The 18,376-nt window shown below is 45.4% G+C and overlaps 1 protein-coding gene and 1 non-coding gene across 2 annotated transcripts in view; one reads left to right on the plus strand and one right to left on the minus strand.

The window, feature by feature from the left end:
- Positions 1-6,373: 6,373 nt before the first annotated feature.
- Positions 6,374-6,480, minus strand: LOC141414369 (U6 spliceosomal RNA). The gene has a single exon (XR_012439416.1). It is a non-coding gene; the product is annotated as a U6 spliceosomal RNA (small nuclear RNA).
- A 10,718-nt stretch (positions 6,481-17,198) lies between these two features.
- Positions 17,199-18,376, plus strand: part of Usp22 (ubiquitin specific peptidase 22) — a 47,719-nt gene continuing 46,541 nt past the window's right edge. Inside the window, exon 1 of the mRNA XM_020172435.2 lies at positions 17,199-17,467. Coding sequence (XP_020028024.1) covers positions 17,297-17,467 — 171 coding nt within the window. The 5' untranslated portion in view covers positions 17,199-17,296. The remainder of the gene's footprint in view (positions 17,468-18,376) is intronic.

Here is an 18,376-nt window from a genome sequence, read left to right on the forward strand (position 1 = left end):
TAGTGAAGGGGGGAGGAAGCTGGGGTAAGAGAGTACATGGCCAAATGGAGTGCAGTTTGGAGGACTGTTTGTTTGGCCTCTGTATCTGCTCAGTCGTTTCCTCTGGTAATTATGGAAGAGTCAGTTTGGTGGGCTTTGCAATGAGTAATGCCCACCTGGGAAAGAAGGCATGAAGCCTCTAAGACCTGGGCTATTAAGGCAGCATTGTTAATGGGAGTTCCTCTTGTAGTTAGGAATCCCCTTTCCTTCCAGATTGCAGAGTGTGACAATAAAGTATGAAATGTATATTTAGAGTCAGTGTAAATGTTGACAGTTTTGTCTTTTGTCAGGGTTAGAACTCTGGCCAGAGCAGTCAATTCTGCCCTTTGGGAAGTAGTACCCAAAGGGAAAGGGCATGTCTCAATGATGGCAGAATCAGACAGGATGGCGTATCCAGCTCTTAGCTGTCCATTGTGAATGAAGGAGCTGCCATCAATGAACCAAGTGTAGTCAGCCTGAGAAAAGGTGCCTTCCTGAATGTGGTCTGCACAGGGGAGGAGCTCCTCAAGAATCTTGGGGCAGGAGTGAACTAGGGGTGTTGAAGAGAGAGGAAGAAGAGTGGCTGGATTAAGTTGAGAGACATGAGCTGAAAGTTAGGACTGTATCCTTGACCAAAGCCACCTGGAGGGATAAGATACTGGAGGGAGGCATAGAGTAAAGACCCTTACATGTGAGGAGTTCCAAGAAGCTATGGGGGGAGAAAACAGTAAGGGGGGACCCAAAGTTAAGCTTTTTACTTTCTTGAATTAGGAAAGAGGCAGCCACTAGGGCCTTAAGGCATGGGGCCCACCCTCTGATTGTGGAGTCTAACTTTTAGAGAGGTATGTTACTGGAGCAAAGGAGGGCCCTATGTTGTGTCCTAAAACTCCTAGGGCAAACACTTTGATGGGGCCCTTGGATGCCTCATATAGAGGTTTGGCCATTAGACTGAATTTGGGTATCCAGGCTCTGAGGTAGCCTGCCAGGTCGAGAAAGGAGAGAATTTTAGCCTTGGTGGTGGGGACAGGGAGAGAGGCTAACGAGGCCTTATGATCTAGGGTGATAGCCTTATGAGTAGGGGAGATAGATAGGCCCAGGTAAGTCACCTGGGTGAGAGACAGTTGAGCCTTGTTAGAGGACACCTGGTATCCCTTTTTTCCCAGAAAATTAAGCAGGAGGGCAGTGTGTTGTTGGCTATCCTCAAGTGAGGGGCTGCAGAGCAGGAGATCATCTACATACTGGAGGAGTTTACTTGGGGAGAGATGGATGGTAAGGAGGTCCCTAGCCAGAGCTTGGCCAAAGAGGTGGGGACTGTCCCGGAACCCCTGAGGCAAAACAGTCCAGGTCAATTGTTGGGAAGTATGAGAATCTGGATCAGTCCAGGTGAAGGCAAAGAAGTTTTGGGACCGTGGGTGGACTGGGATAGTGAAGAAAGCATCCTTTAGGTCCAGGACTGTGAAATGGGTGGTGGTACTGGGGATGAGAGACAGGAGAGTGTAGGGGTTGGGCATCATCAAGTGTATATGAGTCACCACTGCATTGATCAAGCAGAGATCCTGTACCAACCGGTAAGACCCATTGGGCTTTTTTACAGGTGGAATAGGAGTGTTGTAGGGAGAGTGTGTCGGGCGAAACAGGCCCTTAGCGAGAAGCTCCGACATAATAGGCTTTAGACCCTGTAGGTGGATTGGAGAGATGTGATGTTGAGATTGATTTGGGAAAGTAGAAGGATCTTTGAGAGTAATGACAACTGGCTCATGATGAGAAGCAACAGAGGGGTTTTTGAGATCCCGTACAATGGGGTCCACCAATGTTGCTGGTAAGGGCAAGGAGTTGGGAGAAGCTTGTGGAAGCAAGGCACTTATGATGGTGAGGAGGGACTGTGAGGATGGAGAGGAGGGGTTGATGGGTCGTGGCTTTTGTGGGGATGGATGTAAGGTGAGGGTGGCCTGAAACTTTGTTAAAATGTCTCTACCTAAGAGTGGAGTGGGACAATTAGGTAGCACTAGGAAGGAATGGGTAAAGAGGGTGTCTCCCAGTATGCAAGTTAAGGGAAAGGTCATTAAGGGCTGGGTAGGAGTTCCCTCCACCCCAACTATGGAGGTTGAAGAAGGCTTGGTAAGTCCCCAGAACTCTGGCAAGGCAGAAAAAGCAGTGCCGGTGTCTATGAGGAAACAGATAGGCCTACCATCAATGATGGCCATTACCCTGGGTTCCTGTGAAGTTATGGTCATTAGGCCTGGGAGTCCTGGGTTCTGTCAGTCTTCTGCCATGGTTGCCAGTCCTAGAAAATCAGTTAGGGAAGAGTAACATTGAGGGAGTCTAGAGCCCCCACCTTGAGAGGTGGAGGGGCAGTCCCTTGCCCAGTGGCCCTCCTGTTTGCACTTAGGACATGGTCCTGGTGGGCAGCGTATCTTAGGACAGGCACAGGACCAGTGTCCTTCAAGGCCTGGAGGTGTTCAGGATTTTTCCCTGGCCTTGTGAGTTGGTTGCTGAGGGGTTTTGTCGAAGGGCTTGGGCCAACATCTGGAATTTGGTCTTATCTCTCCTCTCCTTATCAGCCCTTTGCTGTTTCTCACAGTAACTATAAACCTTAAAAGCAACATTTAGAATTTCAGCATGTGGAGTCTGAGGACCATTTTCTAGTCATTTTAACTTTTTTCTTATATCTGGGGCTGACTGCGAGATAAAATGAGTCATAAGAATAATTGTCCCATCTTGTGTTTCAGGATCAACTTTGGTATTGTGTCGTAGCACCTCTGTGAGTCGGGACAAGAAACTGGCTGGATTTTCTTTTTCCTCTTGTTGAATTTCCCTGAGTTTATCGAAATTAACACCTTTTGGGCAGCCCTCTTTAACCCTGCCACTAGGCAGTTGACCATCTGGTCTCTGGAAGTTGTGTCATTAGTTTGATAGTACCAATGGGGTTCTGTCTCTGGAACCGCCAATGTTCCCACGGGGTGTGCAGGGGTGGTGCAGTGAATCTCATCTGCATGTGTCTTAGCTACATCCCAGACCCTTCGTCTCTCCTCTGGGAGGAGGGTTGAGGAGAAGATAATATAAATGTCATGCCAGGTGAGGCTATAAGATTGGGCCAAATATTGAAATTCTTTAATATAAGAGTCAGGGTTAGTGGTGAAGGAACCAAGGCGTTTTTCAATTTGAGACAGGTGTGTGAGAGAAAAGGGAACATGAACTCCCATGATACCCTCGGCGTCAGTCACCTCTTGGAGGGGGTAGAGGGAAACTGGTTGGCTGGGGGGGGGGGTCCATGAGAGCGAGTGTGTGGGGGACTCAGGGGATCTGGTGGTTCTGACTTGGTAGGAGGGCGGGGGCAAGGGGAAGCAGAGGGAGGAGTGGAGGATGGGGTGGGGGAGGGTCAGGGGAAGCGGCAGAAGGAGTGGTGGAAGGAGGGGCAGGGGCCAATGGTTGAACAATGGCAGCCCATGTCTGATAGGGCAGAGGCTCATCAGCAGGATCAAAAGAAGGGAAAGCATTGGAGTCAGGGAGGGTAGTTGGGGTCTTTGTAGCCAGAAGGACCTGAGCAGGGGGGCAAGGGGTACAGAGAGAAGGTTTAGAGTGGAAGTAAGAGAAAGCCTGGACATAGGGAATCTCCTTTCCCTTTCCAGTGCATTCACAGAAGTTATAGAGATCCCTGAGAATGTTAGGGCCATTAAGTGGCCATTTTGAGTCATTGTCCAATTGGTATTGTGGCCAAGTCTGACTGGAAAGAAAAATTAGTTTTTGGGCTTTGAGATCAGGTGAGAGTCATAAGGGCTTGAGGTTGGCCAGTAGACAGCCCAGAGGAGTGTCTGAGGGAATTTTGGAAGGTCCAGTCCCCATGGTGAGACCCGGTCTGAGGAAGAATACAGTGGGTGTTCCCAAGATATTGCTTTCCTGGATGAAACAGAGGAGTGGAGGACCTCAAGGGAACATCTTCACTGAGAGGATCATCCATGCCCCAGGAACCTGGTTCCTGGGGGAGTGAATTGGGACCTAGTACTAGGATTTTGACCAACTGAGATATATATATATATATATATATATATATATATATATATATATAGAGAGAGAGAGAGAGAGAGAGAGAGAGAGAGAGAGAGAACAACAACTCATGGTGTGGCAGTGCGAGGGAACTCATCAAGGGAGGACCGAGGAAATCAACCAGTGGTGGGTGAGTAATGGGAGCGTACTGGCCTGGAGGAGGTTCCCTGTGAGTGAGAGTGGCAATGGCAGCACTAGTCTGGGGTCAGGGGTCCCGGCAAAGCAGCTCAGATCCCAGTAAGTTTATCCAGGCTTAAGAAAGGCACCTCCCACCTACGTGGCTTTGGCAGGCTGGTATAATCCCCCGTTCAGGCACCCCTATATAGGGGATGTCTGCCTTGTGGCCAAAGTAGGCTTGGGAGTGCAGTGTATATCGGGAGGGCCTGAATTTACTGATTGGGAGAGCAAGATCAATGCCAGAAGCTCACCTGGTCCCGGGTTTCAGCACAAAAATGTTAGGAAAACGCCACACACCACACACAAAGGAGGCTCACGAGAGGTAGCTCATATCCAAAAGTTTAACAAGCAGACTGGCTGGCTGAGAAAAAAATTGTGCAGCAGCTTCCCTCAGCGGGTCTGGCCGTAAGTAGCATTTGGGAGGAAGCAAGGGCTAGGAACAGGCAAAGGGAGGTGGCAGGAGATAAGGGACAGTGGGACTTTGTTCTGCAAGGGATGAGACCAGCTGTGGCTCAGGCTGCAGAATGGTGGCAAGGGACAGTTCTTATCAGACAGACTTCTAGGCTCTCAGTTGTAAGTGGTGTTCACAACAGACAGACAAGCCAGGATTACCTGTGGTGGTGGCAGTATTGGTGTGGTTTGGCTCAGTGTCCATACATCTGTGGCTCTTTTGTTTGTTTTTTGTGGTACTAGGGTTTTAACTTGGGGCATACACCTTGAATCACTCCACCAGCCCTTTTTTTGTGAAGGTTTTTTTTTTTTTTTTTTTGAGATAGGGTCTCACAAATTATTTGCCCCAGACTGGCTTTGAACCGAGATCCTCCTGATCTCTGCCTCCTCAGAGCTAGGATTACAGGTGTGAGCCACCATGCCCGGCCATGGGTCTTATCATGAACGAATTGACACTGCATTGCAAAGAGGTGCTACAGAGACTTCACAGCCATCTGTTTTGGTGGAAAACAATCCATTTCCTCCAGGCTTCCGACTGTGTTGCTATGGGACTCGGCAGCCTAGCAGACTATGTGTAATGTAAAAAGGAAATTTAACTGGAAGAGAAAGTTTTGACAGGGGAAAGGAAGCCTCAGCCTGTTTGGGGATGATTTCCCCAAAACTGGAGTCCCAGGCAGCCACTGTACCCTGCATGCCTGGTCAGTCTGTTGCTGTGGTTAGTCCCTACCACTGTTAGAAATGCTGCTCCCCAACAGTGATAAAAAAAACACTCAGGAGTCATGCAGCAAGGCAAAAAGAAAAGTTTTACTTCTACAGAAGGGTGCAGCCACAGACTATAGTCTAATAGGCAGAACACACTGAGTGAGGAGTCAGCTCAGTTTTTATCTCTGCTCCTCCCCTAATGGACGGGCCTGGGTTCACAGTCTTCCTGATTGGCTAGCTTTCCAAAGCAGTGACATTTTTATAGCTCATGAGAAAATGATTTCTCAAGGTCCCCTGAAGATAGAGGATGGGAGGCTGACATTTTACTCATCAAGCAGTTCACAATTAGGAACCTCGCGATAACAGGAACTTACTCATTTAAGAAAAACAGCTCTTTAGCCAGGGTCCACACCTGTAATCCTAGCTACTCAAGAGGTAGAGATTAGGGGGATCATGGTTCAAAACCAGCTCGGGCAAATAGTTTGCAAGACACGCTCAAAAAAATTCCATCACACAAAAGGCCTGGTGGAGTGGCTCAAGGTGTAGGCCCTGAGTTTAAGCCCCAGTACAGCAAAAAAAAAGAAAGAGAGAAAAACAGCTCTTTGACCACAAGAACCTCGCAAGGTCAAGCAATGTTTCACAAAGCATGTAGGCAGCAGTTCAGGGAGGTTAGTTGGCATCTGCACAATGATAGTTTTACATTAACTCCTTTGACAGAAAAGACCTAACTTAAGTTGATTCTCACACCACCAACAGGGATCTGATGGACTGAGCCGAACACTGGTCATGGTTATTATGTCAGTAACTCTATAGCTTCACGAGGGAGTGACCACATGGCCCTTTCCCTGGATTGTATTACCTGTATTATTGAATTATCTGTGCATATTATCTGTCCCTCCTGTTTTTCAAAGGACTCTGCAGCTCCCTGCCAAAATGACCAGAATTTTCTCTGCCATGTCTGGTAACCATAGTCACTAGCCACTTTTGCTATATTTTTTTCTTTCTTTTTGCATGTTATCCTTGCACAGGCACAATGCAATCTTCTCCATACTGTTCCAGTTTTAGCATAAGTGCCACAAAAATGAACACATGTTTTGCTCACTTGAGATTTAGCTAGTGTGACTAGCCTGAATGTTTAATTTTATTTAGCTTTAATTAGTTGAAATTAAAAAGGTGACCCTTGATTCGGTTCCTGGAAAACTTCTGAGTATGTTTGGGAGCAACCTGGTATGTGAATCTAGTCCCCTGCTCCCACTGAGACTCAGATTATATCAGGCTGTATGAACTTGACCTCAGCTGTGTTCATTTAACATGTTCAATCTTCCCTCTGGCTTTCTGAACATATGCAATATATTTATAGTAGTCACTTTCATATTCTCGCTTCATTTGGGGGTCTGTTTCTACTGACTCAGTTTTCTCTTCATGATTGGTATGTTTTCCTATTTAATTTGCATGCTTGGTTTTTTTTTATTAGATTCCAGATATTGAAAATTTTCCCTTGTTTAGTGCTCCACCCCTCAGAGCCCCTTTTCTGTATTGCTTAAGTGTTTGGAGGGTTTTGTTTTGGATCAGTTAGGTCACAGGAAGCAGTTTGATCCTTTCATGATTCTGTGCTTTGTGAGGAGTGACCAGAACACCCTTCTTATTCTAGGGCTACTTCGCCCCCTACTACCAAGTTCCTACTACCCTTACTGAGTACATTCTAGTGTATGATGGGGTTTCTACACCCTGACTCTTATCAAGCCCTACCTGAGCTCCAGGAACAGTTTTGCCTGATCTTTTCTGGCAGCCATTCCCCAGCCTCAGGTAGTTTACTCGAATGCCTACGTTGACCAGTAAGCTAAAGGCCAGGGGAATCAGTGCAGCAGCAGACTTCTAGAATGCTCTGCTGTGCAGCTCTCTATTCTGGTCACTTATCCTGTGAATTCTAGCCTCCCTACAGTCTGTTACCTCCCTATGGTCTCCACACATGGGAAGTATTAGTGTCTAGCTGCTGGAGTGGCCAGCCTTCCGGATTTATGCAGGACTGAGGGGGTCCCAGGGCCAGCACTGTCAGTGCTAAAACTGTGAAGTCCCAAGTGCCCCACTCTGGGCTCCTGTTCCTAATCTGGAGGCTGCAAACTCCTTCCAGGCACCGTGCCATGGAGCCACTGGCTTGTCTTGTTTCCTTTCTGTCAGGGATCACTGCTCTGCACTTCCTGTTTTCCAGTGTTTGAAATCCATTGTTTCTTATGTTTTATCAGTTTTTGGTTGTTGTTGCCTGTGGTGGGAGGAAAAAATCTATCCTGTTACTCTATCATGGATGGAAGTCATACTGAGTGGAATTATTAATGTTTGTAGTGAATCTGCTATTTTATTATTTGATTTTTGTTACTTCCCTCTGATTTTTCTTCTTTTCTCCCTTTCCTACATTATCTTGGATTATTTAAATATTCTTCAAATTCTATTTCAATTTATCCATTGATTTTTTTTTGCATCATTTTAGTGGCTGTACTAGGGATTATAATCTTTTCTTCTTATAGTTTAAATTTAATATTGTATCACTTCATATAAAATATGGAAAGCTTATAACCTAATAAGATCATTTATACCTCCTTCTTGGATTTTGCTTGATAGTTAGCATATGGATTAACTCTCTCTGTGTATATAATGAGCATTTCAAGACAATATTATATTTTTGCTTTAAATAGTCACATGTAATTTTAAATAAAGTAAGATAAATAGTCCCATCCATGTATGGGACAACTTCTAAATGACCAAATGCAAAGACTGGAAATAGCAGTAAAACAAAAACTACGCAAGGGCTGGCAGAGTGGCTCAAGTGGTAGAGCGCCTGCCTAACAATGGTGAGATCTTGAGTTCAAACCCCAGTACCAACAAAAAAAGTGTTAAAAAAAAAAAACTATGCAAGAACCAAATGGAAGTCCTGGAAATGAAATATAAGCATCCGCAGTAGGGCACTGGTGACTCACACCCGTAATCCTAGGAGACTTGAGGTTTGTGAGTAGTTTGTGCAAGTAGTCTGTGAGACCCTATCTAGAAAAAAATCCATCACAAAAAGGGGCCGGTGGAGTGGCTCAAGGTGTGGGCCCTGAGTTCAAAACCTAGTACCACAAAAACAGTTTTTTAAAATAAAATAAAGAAATCTAAGTGTCTGCAATTAAAAAGGTTTCCAATAGGTTTAGACACAGAATGGAAATGACATAGGGAAGAGTCAGTGAATAAGTATAGATCAATTGAAATTATCTAATCAGAAGAAAATAAAAAGCAGAGCCTCGAGACCTGTAAGACACCACCAAAGTTCTAACGTGTATCCAAGTACCAAAAAGGAGACATGAGAAGATATGAGTCTTTTCATTCATCTCAAGTATCTTTTCCTTTCCCTCACTGAGCACATCTGCCACAGCCACTTTGAAATACTCATATGCCAATTTCAACATCTTATACATTTTATGGTTACTTTTTTTTTTTTGGCAGTACTATGGTTTGAACTCAGGGCCTCACATTTGCTAGGCAGGCACTTTACCACTTTGAGCCACTCCACCAGCCCTTTTTTGTGATGAATATTTTCTAGATAGGGTCTCACGAACTATTTGCTAGCCTGGCTTTGAACCGTGATGTTCCCGATCTGTGCTTGTGGAGTAGCTAGGATTATAGGTGTGAGCCAATGGCACCCAGAGGGTTGGTTACTTTTGACTGTATTATCTTAGGTGAGATGATCCTGGACTATATTGAGGACATTATTAATACATTTTTATATACCTTTAAAGACAGTTATTTTTTAGAAGACAATTCACTTAATATTTAAATTTTTGACAGTGGCTTAAATCTCTGCTCATTTCTTTTTTGTTCTAGTTTGGTTTTTGTTCCTCACATGTGGTTTGGTAGTCAGCTAGATATTTGGAGTCATACATGTACTAGAGCTCCCCGTCTCTGACTCTCTCCTCACTTTTCAGTGGCTTTGATTGTCCAATACTCTCTTCTCTGCATTCAGTCCAGAAAGACTGTGGGTTTTCTATCAGTTTCCACCTCTCTTTCTAGATTCTACCAAGTGTGACCTGTCCTCAGCCTATAACACATAAAAGCCAGGTTACTGCCTTTGTGCAGGTTCCCCCTTCCAAGGATCTTCTATCCCTAACTCTACCTGCTTTGGTTTTCTCTCCAAGGCCTACCAGTATTTGCTTTTGTATTATTTCCAGAATCTACAGCTGTTGTATGAGAGAGGATTGGCCTACAATGATTTTTTGGCCATCTTGGAAACATAATTTCATGTGTTTTTTGCTACTGTTTTTTGTTTTGTTTTGTTTTGTTTGCTTTTCTTGTCTTTTTTTTTTTAACTCTTTTTCTTCATGGGTGTTTTAAATTCTATTAAATTAGAAGAAAAACATTTTTGAAATAACAGATAAATATACAAAATAACAACTTTAGGCCGTATTAGTCCCATGGATGATAGGAGACAAATCCCCCATCATGTCACTTATTTTTAAACACTGGACTGGTGGAGTAGCTCAAACGGTAGCGTGCTTGTCTAGCAAACATGAGGCCCTGAGTTCAAACCCCAGTACCATGAAAAAAACCCACAAAAACTGGCCAACTCCTACCCATCCCTCTACACTTAAGTAAGGTACAGAAAATGTTTTTAGGTTGTGTCCACCATGACTGTCTGGGCAGTGTTGGAGCTGGAGGTATCTTAGAGCATCTTGATATTACCTGGGTTTTCCCCAAATTACTGCAATTTCACATCACTATGATTACCTGATGCCAAGGTTAAATACGTGGTTTCATGTGTCTCCAGAGTTCATGTGTAGGAAACTTAACCTCCAATGCAGCAGTGTGGGGAGGCGGGGTCTTTAAGAGGTGATTAGGTCTTGAGTGGTCTGCCCTCATGTGTGGGTTAATATTGAGATCATGATAGTGGGTTAATAATCTTGGATCGAATTCCTGATAAAATGATGAGTTCAACATCCTTTCTTTCTCTCTTTCTTTCATGCTTTCTTATCTTCCACCTTCTGCCTTCCTCCATGAGATGACTCAACTAGAGGGCCTCACCAGATGCAAGATCCTTGACATTGGACTTCCCAGCATCCAGAAAAATAAGAAATAAATCTGTTCTTTATAAATTATGCAGTCTCAGGTTTTTCTACTACTGCAGTCCGAAGTGAGCTAACACACCACAACATTATTGCTAATCCCATTACATTGTGGATTTTTTTTTTTTTTTTTGTAGTACTGGGGTTTGAATTTAGGGCTTTGAGCTTGCAAAGCAGGTGCTCAAAGGCAGGCATTCTACTGCTTGAGCCACGCTGCTAGTCCATTTTGCTCTGGTTATTTTGGAGATGGGGGTCTCTCAAACTATTTCCCCAGGCTGGCTTCAAACCTCCATCCTAGCTCACCCTCCAAACTAGCTAGGATTACAGGTGTGAGCCACTGGCACCTGGCTTATTGTGGGATTTTTGAAGTAGGAAACTGTCTTAATCATCTCAATATCCAGCAAGTGCCAGATCCATAATTGCTAATGTTCCTTGAACCCTTAGTAAAGAGCAGACACTTGCTAGGAGCTTCATATGGATTATCTCATTTGTCCCTTGCCACAACCCTTTAAAAAGCGCTGAGCTACTATTACTCCAATTTTAACAGATAAGTAAAAGGACTAAGAAGTTAGACAGTCTGCCCAAGGTTACACAGATTGTACATGATGGAGCCAGAACTGCAATTTCTCCTGACTTGATTTTTGGGTAGATGAATAGATGCATAAATGGAACTTTTGGGCCCCACCTGTTATTTTGCAGAAGAATGTGAATGTGTGACCTTGAACAAGTTTTGTTTCTATGGGGTTTTAGTTTCTTTCTTTCCTTCTTTTTCTGCAGTACTGGGGTTTGAACTCAGGGCCTACACCTTGGGCTGGCTTTGAACCTCGATCCTGTAAATCTCTACCTCCTGAGTAGCTAGAATTACAGGCCTGAGCCACCACAGAATTTTAGGGATTTTTTTTTTTTTGGCTAGGAAAGCACTCTTACCACTTGAGCCATTCCACCAGCACTTTTTAGGGATTTTTTTAAGTATAAAATAATGTATGATTAATTCTTGTAAGAAAAAAACACATTATAGGTTAAGCTAAATTTACTTCTCCCTTCATAGAATACAGTATTATTTTCCCATAAATGTCAGCATATTATATATAATTTTCTAATTTGTTTTACTTACTTGTGACTATTCACATTAATACTTGTCTCTTAGTCCATTTTCTTTTGCTAATAATGCCATACTAGAGCTTGGGTAAGCTATAAAGAAAAAAGGTTTATTTTGTCTCATATTTCTAAGGCCAAGGAACTAGATCTAGTGAAGGCCTTCCTGCTGGTGTTGCAGGAGGGCTCAGCCAGAGACTGAGAGGGCGCCAAAGCTTTTGGTTATTTTATTTTTGGCAGGACTGGGGTTTGAACTCAGGGCCTCACTCTTGCTGGGCAGGTACTCTACTACTTGAGCCACTCCACCAGCCCGCGCCAAAGCTTTTGGAAAGCAAGTTTATTAAGCAAGCCAACAGCAACTCAGGGGACTCATGTCCAAAGAGTGAGCCCCGAGAACAAAGGGGGCTTTCCTTATATACGATTTAGAGCAGGTTACAGAAATGGGAGGTACAGCTTGTCCCATACATAATCACGTGTCATTTCATTGGCCGCTCTAACCTCTGGGGCGAGGTGACCCTCCTCTGGTCTTCAGGTAACATTCCCCAACTCTGGTTTTCCTTTGTCTTACTGCAGCACTCATTAATCTCTCTTCCCTCTCCCTGCCTTCCTGCCACACTGGCAGAATCCTGAGATGACTCAAGGTATCACATAGTGAGAGACATAGAATCTGCCTATCTGTTCTGGTCTCCCTCCCTCTTCTTATAAAGCCACTGGTTCAGTCATGGGGACTCCACACTGCTAACCTCATCTAACCTTAACCATTTTTCACAGGCTTCACCTCTAAACACTATAATCAGATTAAGTTTCCACCCTCTTAATATCTCACAAGGGAAATTAAACTCCAATATAGTTTTTCTGGGAATGAACCATAACTGTTTGTTCTACTTACTGTTCGATTCTTTTTTCTTTTGGCAGTACTAGGGTTTGAACTCAGGGCCTCATGCTTGCTAGGCAGGCATTCTACTACTTGAGCCACTCCACCAGTCCTCTACTTGATTCTTGAATGGCTAGTCCATGGATTATTCAACCATTCTCTAATTAATCATCATTTAGGTTGGTCCCATTTTTTTTTCCCATTAGAAAAAATGCTGCATTCCACAGCACTGTGCATATTTCTGCTAGAGTTTGCTTCTCAAGGGTATATTCTGTAGTTTTGATTTTTTTAATAAGTAAAGCTGTTCTGATTACAGAGCATTTTAAGTCAATATTTGTTAATTCAAATAGAGAACATAGACATTATTTTTTTATGTGTGTGGGACCGGGGTTTGAACTCAGGGCTTCACACTTGCAATGCAGGCGCTCTACCACTTGAGCTACATCTCTAGTACATTTTGCTCTGGTTATTTTGGAAATGGGGTCTTGCAAACTATTTGTCCATTGTCCATTTGTCTATTGCCTTGAGATCCTGATGAGAGCATAGACATTCTTCTGGTTTAGATGACCTATTGACTAAAAAAATGCTACTGACCAATATTAGAATATGAATGTTAAGTACACATACTTAAGCCAAATCGTATTTGTAAGCCATTAATATCAGGGCTATGTAGCTCAGGCTCACTACTCTCAATCCTCCTGCCTTGGCTTCCTTAGTGCTGGGATTTCATGTAGGTACAACCATGCCTGGCCTCACACACAATATTTATAGAGTAGAGTAATATAATTTTTATTTTGTGTGTTGCTGGGGATCAAACCCAGGGCCTTGCACATGCTAGGTGAGCATTCAACCATTGAACTACATTCACATATAATTTTTAATTCCTGGTTTATTGACTATGGTGTGAAAATCAACTTAGGTTGGGTCTTTTCTGTCAAAGGATTTAATCAGTAATCACTGCTGTTACAAATGGTAGTCACACTTACTCGCTTTCCATATGGCCATTTTATGGACTCTGTTTAATGTGATAAAAGTTGCTATTAAGAACAAAGGGTTGTAATCCTCATCTGGGCCAGAGCAAGAATTCTACTAGGTGCCCTTGTTCCAGAGCTGATAACCAAAACGTGTTATTGCTTCTCTGAACTTTTAAACTTCTTTGTTCCCAAAGCCCCCTCCTAATGTGGCCCCTTTCTATGCCAACTGCATAGACTGTGAGCCCAAAACCTGCCCAATCCAGGGGCAGGAGAGGGACAGCATGGCATCAGATAAAACCCCTTTGGACTTCCCACCCGGTATGCACCCTTCTGCAGAAGTAAATTTTGCTTTGCCTATTGAGTAGTGTCTCCCAATATCTTAAAGATATTTCTAACATATGATTTCACTTTTTTTTTTTTTTTTGGCAGTACTGGGGTTTGAACTGAGGGCCTACCCCTTGAGCCTCTCCTCCAGCCTTTTTTTGTGATGGGTTTTTTCAAGATAGAGTCTCACAAACTATTTGCATGGGCTGGCTTTGAACTGTGGTCCTCCTGATCTCTGCTTCCTGAGTAGCTAGATGTGAGCCACCAGCACTCAGCTAATTTCATTTTTAGTAACCTGATAGTCCTTTCTCAAACACACCTTGCCTTAACCATATTTTATTCTAGGAATGGTCTGATTAGATTTTCCTATACACATGTGTTTGGTGTTAATTACCTAGTTAATTAATTCAGCAGGTACTTTTGAATACTTGTTGCCATTACTGTTCTGGGCCCTGGACTAATAGATAAAATACATAAATATCATTTTTATCATGGATTTTCTTTCATGCTAATGACAGAAGAGATAGAAAAAAAATAAACAAGTAAACATACACTATTTCAGATAGTGATAAACTCTTTGGAGAAAAATAAAGCAGGGTAAGGAGGTGGAGAATTATGGAACAGAGGTTGTCATTTTCAATAGGCTAGCAGGGGGAGGCCTTTCTAAAAAGGGGTTTCTGATAAAGTCTGGGAGGACGGTAGGAGCATATGCTGTGGGATACAGTGGTGCTGTGGAAGCACTTTAGGCAGAGGGGATTGCAAACCCAAAGGCTCTGAGTGCTTGGCAGTTTAACCTCAGCACAAATGCTTTTCCCTAACTTTTAATTTTTTTTGGTGGTACTGTAAGAATCAGCTTAGGTCAGGTCTTTTCTGTCAAAGAATTTAATCAGCAATAACCACCTTACTAACTTGCTTCCTATATACTCGTCTCATGGATTCAGCTTAATACGATAAAAGTTTCTATTCAGAACAAAGGGTTTTTATCCTCAGCTGGGCTGGGGCAAGAATTTTGCTAGATGCCCTGGTTCTGGAGCTGATAACCAAAAGCAGTTATTGCTTTTCTGAACTTTTAAACTTCTTTGTTCTCAAAGCCCCATCCCAACCTGGCCCCTTTCTAATTAGCCAACCACATAGACCGTGAGCCCAAAACCTGCCCAATCCAGGGCAGGAGAGGGACAGCATGGCATCAGAATAAAATCCTGCAGATTTTCTGCCCAGCATTCTTGCTTCCCAGACTTTCTGGTGTGCATCCTTCTGCAGAAGTAAACTTTGCCTTGCTTATTGACTTCTGAGTAGTGTTATCTTTTTCGTGACACCCCAATATTTTAAAGATATTTCTAATCGCATTGGGGTTTGAACTTAGGGCCTCATGCTTGCTAGGCAGGGGCTCTACCACTTGAGCCACTCTGCCAGCCCAACAAATGCTTTTTTCCAGTTTTCAACTCGTTAAATTATGTAGCTTTATGAACCATGGGATCACAGTCTTTATTTTTCAACTGGTGACAGCTCTGAACAGCACGTGCTATTTTCTCTGAACTGTGAGGAATGCCGTACCGTAGGTAGCAGCAGGATGAGTACAGATGAAAGGCACCACACCTCATCCAAGAAGCTCCCCCAGATATTTTAGTTCTCCAAGACAGTGCCTGCACTGGCTTTAAAGCTCTTTTCACAATATGCCCTGGTCAGTCATTTACAGAGTCATCCTTCAGTATCTAATGGGGATTGGTTCTAGAACCTCCCTCAGATACCAAAATTCTCAGCCTCTAATATAAAATGGTATAGTATTTGCATATCACCTGGGCTGGTCTTGTACCTGTGGGCTTGAGTGACCCTTCTGCCTCAGCCTCCCAAAGTTGCTGCAAGTACAGGCGCAGAACACCACTGACTCTTCTGTATATTTTAAATCATCTCTATGCTACTTGTATTACATAGTACAATGGAAAGATTATGTAGATAGCTGTAACACTGTACTGTTTAGGCAATAATGACAAGGAAGATTCTGTACATTTTCAGTACAGACACAATTTTTTTTTTTGCAAATATTTTCTTTCCTGGGTTGGTTGAATGCATAGATGCAATACCTCAGACAGGAGGGCTGACTGCATTAATTAGGTCTATGCTGTCTAACATAGTAGACACTTGAAACGTTGCTTGCTAGTACAAATTAGATGTGTCCTAAGTGCCAAATACCAGATGTCAAAGACTTAACGCAAAACTTGTAAAATATTTCATGAAAAACGATTTTTTTTCTTTTCTGGGGGATGAGAATGAGGTTTGAATTCAGGGCTTCAAGCTTGCAAAGCAGGCGCTCTACTGCTTGAACCACACCTCCAGTCCATTTTGCTCTGGCTGTTTTGGCGCTGGGGGTCTCCTGCATGAACTATTTGCCTCAGCTGGCCTCCAACCATAATCCTCCCAACCTCAGCTTTCCAAGCAGCTAGGATTACAGAAATGAATTACCAGTGCCCGGCTTCACTAACGATTTTACAATATTACATGTTTAAATGATATTCTGACTTTATTGAATGATAAGCTAGCTTATTAAAATGAATCTTCCCTTTTTGTTGTTTTACAAAAATGTAACTACTAAAAACTTAGAATTCGATATGCAGTTCTCATCCTTTTTCAACTGGATAGACAGGGTTGGACGTCAGTGGCCTGCAGGATCCGGGGTGGGGGGATCCCCAGACTGCGACTTTGAAGTAGCGTGGAGCAGGTGGCTGCCGGTTCCAATCCACAGTTACCGCACTATGGTAACCCACACCGGCTACGAGCATGGCAGAGCCCTGCAGAAAGGCCCAAATGAGGGACTCGGGTTGTCAACATTAACCAATGAATCAGACAAGCGGGACCCAGGCAGGAAAGCGCAGGCTCAGGAACCGCTCCTCCCCAGCCGAGGGCCCCGCCTCTTTGCGGCAGAGCTCAGGCCGGTGCAAACCAGTTCAGTGCCCTGACGGACACCCCACTTTACCCAATCCCCACCACGCCCCCGCCTCCTCAATTCTCTGTTGGAGACCCGTAAGGTCTATTAACTAACGTCCCTGGAGGCGGCTCTGAACCAGATGGACTGTACTATCAGCCCATGAAAACGACCTCAAGTTCCGCAGGCTGGAAGGCAACCAATAGCATAGACGCAGAGGCGGGCCTTTGTGGGCTCCACTCCCGCGAGCCTACCAGCACACTAGGAGGGGGACCTAGGGGGCGGGGCCTAGCACGGCCAGAGTCTGCGCACTGCGCTGTCGGCCAGGGGTGACGTAATCTCCGTCCGCTGCCACAGGGCCCCGCCCAGCGTCGCCCTCTGCGAACCGAGAGAGCGCAGCGCGAGCGGTCGACGACGGCCGCAGCTCGGAGGCGGTGCCTGCTTTGCCACCGCCTCCCTTGGCATTTGTAGTGCTGTCTTTGTCCTCCCGCGCCGCGGCTGCCGCGCTTTGTTCTCGGCGCCCGTGCCAGGGCCGGCCGGGCGCGCCGTCCGCACAGCTCCCGCCGCGCTGGCGTCGTCTTCGCCCCCCTCGCCGCCGGCCCCCGCGCGCGGCCGCGCCTTGCCCTCCATGGTCTCCCGGCCGGAGCCGGAGGGCGAGGCCATGGACGCCGAGCTGGCAGTGGCACCATCGGGCTGCTCGCACCTGGGCAGCTTCAAGGTGGACAACTGGAAGCAGAACTTGCGGGCCATCTACCAGTGCTTCGTGTGGAGCGGCACAGCCGAGGCCCGCAAGCGCAAGGTGCGGCCCACGCCAGCTCTGCGATCTGGCTTGCCCCAGGATATCCTTCTTCCGCAGCGTCGAGCCGTCCCGGGGGTCGGGGGCTGAGGGGGGAGGGGAGGACTGCAGGGGGAGGGTCATTCTTTCCCTTCCCCCCGCCGTCTCCTCCCCCTTGGGCTTTGGGCGCGGGGCGGGGTTTGGGAGGGCGAGTGCAAATGTAGGAGGTGGGGTTGAGTTAGAAACCTAGAACGGTAGGGCAGGGAGGGAGAGTGTCTCCGGCGTACCAGCGCGAGGCTCCTTCAGGGCTGGGGAAATGGGGCAACCGAGAAAAAAAGTCCATTGGAGGAAGACACTTCAGGGCCGGCGGTGGTCTACTCTGCCACGGTCTTGAGGCCCCCATTGCACCGGAGTGACCATCCGTGAAGGCCGGGGCGCGGTTCCCTGCAGAGAACACAATGCCTCCGCCCGGGTCTGGGGTCGTTAACGTGCCCAAGTGTTGCTGGGCAGAGTGTCCCCAGGGCCTGCAGGGAAAGTCACGGCGATGGCTGCCGGTTCCCCGGTTCAGATTTGCAATGGATCGAGGTGGGGCGGGGCGTGCAGGTGGAAGCCAGCGAGTCCAGTAGCAGTGGAGAGGTTCACCAACCACCACTGCGTGCTTGTGTTGTAGCTACTGAGGAGGCTGTTTAAAAGGAGAGGTTAGGCCAGTGGGAAGGTGGGGTTTGTGCCTTCTGCAGTGAGACTTTAGAAGGTAATACATCCGAAGCCGCTGCAGAAGTAACTCCGTGTATATGGCTTTCAGTTATTGGTAACGTCCCAGCAATTAGGCTTGTTAGTGATTTGGAAATTTAAAAATATTATTTCCTTTCATCTGGATCAGCTTTGTTTTTTACGATTTAACACGACTTTGCAGGTGAAGTCCGAAAATGGGAG

Source organism: Castor canadensis, chromosome 11, assembly GCF_047511655.1.
Source record: "Castor canadensis chromosome 11, mCasCan1.hap1v2, whole genome shotgun sequence".
Lineage (NCBI taxonomy): Eukaryota > Metazoa > Chordata > Mammalia > Rodentia > Castoridae > Castor > Castor canadensis.